Genomic DNA, 6,323 nt, shown 5'->3' with positions numbered 1-6,323 from the left:
AGAGTCAAGCATAAGGAGACCACCAATAGCTGCAAATAACTTTGAAATCCGCGCGAGGCTTGATTCGGACCATCCAAAATTCATGCCAATTTACGGGTGATGTAAGTGAAGATCCACATTCCGACCTAATTGATTTTCTTGAAATAGTTGAAACTTGCAGGTACAATGGAGTCACAACAGGCTCTATCATGTTGCGGCTTTTTCCCTTTTCACTAAAAGGTGAAGCCAAGACATGGTTGCGACGCTTACCAAGAGGTTCTATTACTACATGGGATCAAATGACCCAAAAGTTCCTAAACAAATATTTTCACTTGCCAAAACAATTAAAATGAAACAAGAAATCAATAATTTTATACAAACGGATCTCGAATCTGTATACTAGGCATGGGAAAGATTAAACTCAATGTTAAGAAAATGCCCACATCATGGTATCCAAGATTCTGATATTTTATATATTTTTTATCATGGTCTTAAAGCCTCTGCTAGAAATGTAATTGATGAAGCATCAAGAGGATCTATAATGGGCAAAACCACGGCGAAGCCACACAATTCTTTTTGAATGAAATTTCGAGAAAATGCTATTCAATGGCCTTCGAACGAATGATTATCAAGAAAGCGAAAGAGTGAATCAAGTTGAAGCTTTAAATTCATTGACACAACAAATTGCGGCTCTCACACAAAAAGTCGAGGCTATTCGGGTAAATGCGCACTCACCATCTCAACTTGAGAATTGTGATGTGTGTGGATGTAATCACCCCAATCACGAATCAAAATAAAATGAGGAACAAAACTTTCAACAATTATCATTTGGTAGTCATGGCACAAAAACATCCATTCCAATAACTCATCAATGGTGCTGAAAATTCCCCAATGATTTTTTAATCATAAGCGACGGAAACACTTTTTCAAAATCAAACCAAAGGACAAAGTTTTCAACGATACAAAAACACATTAAGGTTGAAGACTTGATATACAAATACATTAAGATTGAAAGTGGAAAGCCAAAATTCGGCCATCAAAAATTTGGAGATCCAGGTAAGCCAAATAGCAACCCTCATGTCAGGACAAATTCAAAGTGCTCTACCAAGCTATACTGAGAAGAATCCAAAAGAACACCTCCAAGCCATCGCGCTACGGTCAGGTAAAGCTCTTGATGATCCATATGCAGATAGACAAGGAACTCCACAAGAAAAAAGAACAGGTAAACGAAGGTGAAAAAGAACCTAAGCTTCCAAAAGAACAAAAAGAAAAAAAAAAAGAAAAAAAGGTGGAAGAAAATGAATTCATTACAAATCCTCATTCTATACCTCTCCTTTCCCCAAAAGATGAAAAGAGAAAAACTTGACAAGCAATTCTCAAAGTTTCGAAATTTTAAAACAACTTTACATTAATATACCCTTTACGGATGCTTTGACACAAATGCCTTCTTATGCTAAATTTCTTAAAGATATTTTGTCAAGTAAAAGAAAATTGGAAGAAGTTTCAGTTGTTAAGCTTACAGAGAAATGTAGTGCTATACTGCAAAATAAGCTTCCGCAAAACGATCCAAGTAGTTTTACAATCCCTTGTACCTTAGGAGGTGCTCATTTTGAGAAAGCACTATGTGATTCAGGTGCTTCAATAAATCTAATGCCTTTTTCAATTTTCAGAAAATTAGAACTTGGTGAAATGAAAGACACTGGTGTGTCTCTTCAACTGGCGGATCAAAGTACTAAAAAATCGAAAGGAATAATTGAAAATGTTCTTGTAAGAGTCGACAAATTTATATTCCCAGCAAATTTTATAGTACTTGAAATGGAAGAAAATACTGAGGTGCCATTCATTTTAGGTAGACCATTTCTCGCTACAGGTAGAGCAATTATTGATGTCCATCAAGGATAATTGATACTACGAGTTGATGAGGAAAGAGTGATTTTTGACATGCAGAAAATAATGAAATTTCCCGAGGATGAGTCATCATCTTCTTGTTTTCAAATTGACCTGCTAAATGATCTTGCAGATGAATACAAAGATGATCAGTTGATTACTGATTCATTGGAAAGATGTTTGTCCAAATCAGGTTCGATAAGTGATGATGACCCCATAATAAAAAGAAGAAGGCTAAAACACTTGAAAAAGATTTCAAAATGAGGAAGTCCACCAGAAGTTCAATAAAAAATTGAACTCAAAACTCTTCCTTCTCATTTGAAATATGTTTTTCTTGATATCGAATTTTTCCGGATCATTTCATCTTCTTTGGCTATAGAACAAGAAAGTAAATTAATTGGAGTGTTGAAAGAACACAAAAGAGCCTTAGGATGGACTATAGCCGACATCAAAAGATCAGTCCAACTATTTGCATGCATAGAATTCTCATGGAGGATAATTACAAGCCAATAGTCCAACCCCAAAGGAGACTGAACCCAGCAATGCAAGAAGTTTTCAAGAAAGAAGTGGTGAAACTTCTAGCGGCGATATCATTTACCCGATATATGATAGTCCCTTGGGTAGTCTGTGCGGTAGTACCAAAGAAAGGAGGTATGACGGTAGTAAAAAATGAAAATAATGAACTCATACCTACCGGAACGCATCACGGGATGGAGAGTCTGTATCGATTACAGGCGACTTAATGACGCTACAAGAAAAGATCACTTTCCTTTACCTTTCATTGATCAAATGCTCGAGAGAGTTGCAGGTTATGGTTTTTACTGTTTTCTTGATGGATATTTTGGATACAATCAAATATCAATTTCTCTAGAAGACCAGGATAAGACCACATTTACATGCCCCCAAGGTACGCACGCTTATCGTAGAATGCCATTTGGACTACGTAACGCCCCTGCTACATTTCAGCATTGCATGTCAGCAATTTTCTCGTACATGGTACCGAAAAGTTGCTTGAAATTTTTATGGATGATTTCACACTTTTTGGTAAAACATTTGAAGATGTCTCTATCATTTAACTTTGGTGCTTAAAAGATGTGAAGAGACAAATCTAGTTCTTAACTGGAAAAAATGTCATTTTATGGTAACAGAGGGAATTGTTTTAGGACATAAAATCACTTGCTAAAGGATAGAAGTGGATAAGGCAAAAATTGATCTTATAGTAGGATTACCCCTCCAACTACTGTTAAAGGCATTAGAAGTTTCTTAGGACATGCAGGTTTTTACAGAAGGTTTATAAAAGATTTTTCAAAAATTTCATAACCTCTGACTAACCTACTAATGAAAGATGTGAAGTTCGAATTTTCAGATGATTGCGAGAAAAGCATTTGAGATCCTTAAAGAAAAATTGACTAATGCCCAAATTGTTGTTTCTCTGATTGGAGCCAACCATTTGAACTAATGTGTGATGCGAGTGACACGGCGGTTGGAGCCGTATTAGGACAAAAGAAGGACAAGATTTTCAGACTTATCTACTACGCCAGTAGAATGTTCAATGAAGCTCAAAGAAATTATGCCACAACTGAGAAAGAACTACTGGCGGTAGTATTTGCATTTGACAAATTCCATTCCTATTTGATAGGAACAAAAGTTACAATATTCACTGATCATGCATCTTTAGAGTATCTCTTAACAAAGAAAGATGCCAGACCTAGATTGTTAAGATGGATACTCCTTTTACAGAAATTTGATCTTGTAATAAAAGATAGAAAAGGATCGAAAATCAAGTAGGCGATCATTTATCACGCTTGAAAATCCTCCTCGAAATATCCGATATCAAGGAGGAATTTCCCGATGAACATATCTATAAATCACGACAATTGTAAACCGACCACCTTGGTTTCTTGACATCGCCAATTACTTAGTTGGAGGATGGATCCCAAAAGATTTTTCTTACGAACAAAGAAAAAAGCTAAAAAAAAAAAAATGCAAAACATTACAATTGGGAAGATCCTTACCTGTTTAAATTTTGTGCAGATGAAATAATCAGAAGATGTGTACCATAAACCGAAATGAACAACATCTTAAGTCATTGCCATGATGGAGCAGTAGGAGAAAATTATGGAGGGAGAAAAACAGCCACAAAAGTACTTGAAGTTGGCTTTTTCTGGCCTACTCTGTTCAAGGACTCAAGATATTATGTTGCAGCTTGCGACAAATGCCAAAGAAGCGGTAACATTTCGAAATGAGATGAGATGCCTCTTAACTCTATTCTGGTATGTGAAATATTTGATGTGTGGGCATTGACTTTATGGGTCCTTTCCCTGTTTCGAATGGTTGTGAATATATTTTAGTGGCTGTTGATTATGTTTCAAGGTGCGTAGAAGCAATCGCTACTAAAACAAATGACACTCGTGTTGTCTGTGCTTTTCTTAAGAAAAATATTTTTTCTAAATTTGGAACTCCGCGAGTTATCATAAGTGACCAGGGAACTCATTTTATAAACAGACAATTCGCTAGTTTGTTGTCAAGATATGGAGTTACTCATAAAACGGGAACTCCATATCATGCTCAAACAAGCGGGCAAGTAGAAGTATCCAACAGAGAATTGAAAAGAATATTAGAAAAAACTGTTGGTTCCTCCCGTAAGGATTGGTCTCTAAAATTAGATGATGCTCTGTGGGCATACAGAACTGCTTTCAAAACTCCCATAGGAACTTCGCCTTATAGACTAGTTTTTGGAAAAGCTTGTCATTTGCCTGTGGAATTAGAATATAAAGCATATTGGGCTATAAAATCGTTAAATCTAAATTTATCAGATGCAGGAAAAAATCGTTTATTGCAACTTGATGAATTGGAAGAGTTCATATTTGAAGCATACGAAAATGCTAAATTGTACAAAGAAAAGACAAAATGATGGCATGATAACCTCATCCGCCATAAGGAATTTAAAATAGGAGATCACGTTCTATTGTACAATAGTCGATTGAGATTATTCCCTGGAAAATTCAAGTCACGTTGGACATGACCGTACATTGTAACAGAAGCAACCCCCTATGGTGCCATTGAAATACAACATATCGACGGGGGAGAAAAATTTAAAGTAAACGGTCATCGTTTGAAGCCTTATATCACTAGAATATTTGATAAACAGGCTTCAACAATTCTCTTTACTTAAAAACAAAAAAATTATAAATAAGTCGAGCTGACGACGTTAAATTCAGAACTACTTTCTTCTTCACTCTTTTATATGCGCTCAATTTAGTCATTATGTATTTTTTTTTTTTTAACTGCAGATATAGACATAAGATTACACTTATTTTCATAATTTAAAAAAAAAGTGTTCACCTTTTGTGTCTACACACACACATATATAAAATATCTCAACTACATATAGTATGAGTATATATATATAATGATATTATGTTTCCTTATATATATTAGTTACTTACTGGTTAAGAATGAAAAATTTGGGCAAAACCTCTTAAATACTAAAGTGACAAAATCAGAAGATTTGCTATCCCTATACTAACGTAATACTTATCAGAGAATATAAGGAATGATTGTGTTGGTGCCGTCAAAATACGAAGGTGAACACGGTAATTTAACTCACTCTGATCAAGAAAATAACCGACTGCAAATTACTTTGCTATACAAATGTTGTAACACAATGCAAACCTCTATAAACAGATTTCACAATCACAAAAGAAAATCAAGTAACCAGAGAAAAGGAAAACTACTCTTACTATTGCTTAAAATCTTTCGTTTCTTTTTCTCCTTCAACCAAAATTCTCAAAATCTGAAAATGGCACCAAGGAGCACTACTATCAGGTATGATACTAATAGGTTTTTCTCCTATGATGCTGATGCTTGGGAGAAAACAGCCCAAGTCCATCTCGTAATTGAAGAAAGAGGACTTGTATTCACTGAAGGGGACGGTGAAGAAATTCGACACGTTCTTGAAATGATTGAAAGAATGAACTGGGCAGAGTTCACTCAAAATCCAGGACCTATAGTCTCATTCCTTGTCCGCGAATTTTACGCGAATATGGATATTGAAAGAAATACTTCCACTGTTCGGGTCGTACTATCCACTTCGGTCCTGCTGTCCTAAACAGGTTGTATGGATTGCCAAGCTCTGACTATGCCGAGTTCCAGGAGTTTCTAAACCATCCGGACATGGATGAAATAAATCGATATCGAGGACTATGTCCCTTTGGTGTGGAATGGCACATAGATACAAATGGCAGAAGGGCCTGGTTTCAGCAAAGAAATCTGAGTGTGGTTGCAAAGGTATGGCTGTTGTTTCTCAACTCTAGGTTGGTACCAAATAGAAATTCGAATGAAATCCGACCTATGCGAGCCGCGTGGCTGTACGCTCTGCTAAATGAAAAACAAATTAACGTTGGACGAGTCATTTGCGCCAATATGAAGAAGTGTCGGACAAAAAAATCTGTTAG

General features: G+C 35.9%; 1 protein-coding gene and 1 non-coding gene across 2 annotated transcripts; one reads left to right on the top strand and one right to left on the bottom strand.

Moving 5' to 3' along the window:
• Positions 1–325: 325 nt before the first annotated feature.
• Positions 326–432, bottom strand: LOC132031702 (small nucleolar RNA R71). The gene has a single exon (XR_009408333.1). It is a non-coding gene; the product is annotated as a small nucleolar RNA R71 (small nucleolar RNA).
• A 987-nt stretch (positions 433–1,419) lies between these two features.
• Positions 1,420–4,780, top strand: LOC132065959 (uncharacterized). Its single transcript, XM_059459385.1, has 5 exons — positions 1,420–1,849; positions 2,000–2,059; positions 3,506–3,618; positions 4,072–4,139; positions 4,240–4,780. The coding sequence occupies exons 1-5, from the start codon at positions 1,420–1,422 to the stop codon at positions 4,778–4,780; spliced, it is 1,212 nt and encodes a 403-aa protein (XP_059315368.1).
• Positions 4,781–6,323: the final 1,543 nt, after the last annotated feature.

The sequence above is a fragment of the Lycium ferocissimum genome, chromosome 1 (assembly GCF_029784015.1).
Source record: "Lycium ferocissimum isolate CSIRO_LF1 chromosome 1, AGI_CSIRO_Lferr_CH_V1, whole genome shotgun sequence".
NCBI classification, from domain to species: domain Eukaryota; kingdom Viridiplantae; phylum Streptophyta; class Magnoliopsida; order Solanales; family Solanaceae; genus Lycium; species Lycium ferocissimum.
The sequence above is the reverse complement of the archived record's forward strand: the minus strand, read 5'-3'. Positions and strand labels throughout refer to the sequence as shown.

What these genes read in the sequence shown, in the direction of transcription:
- LOC132065959 (XM_059459385.1), top strand. Translation starts at nt 1,420, where the DNA reads ATGCCTTCTTATGCTAAATTTCTTAAAGATATTTTGTCAAGTAAAAGA. An exon ending in TAGACCATTTCTCGCTACAG is followed by an intron (nt 1,850 to 1,999) that starts GTAGAGCAATTA and finishes ATGATCTTGCAG; the next exon opens with ATGAATACAAAGATGATCAG. An exon ending in AAGATGTTTGTCCAAATCAG is followed by an intron (nt 2,060 to 3,505) that starts GTTCGATAAGTG and finishes CCTATTTGATAG; the next exon opens with GAACAAAAGTTACAATATTC.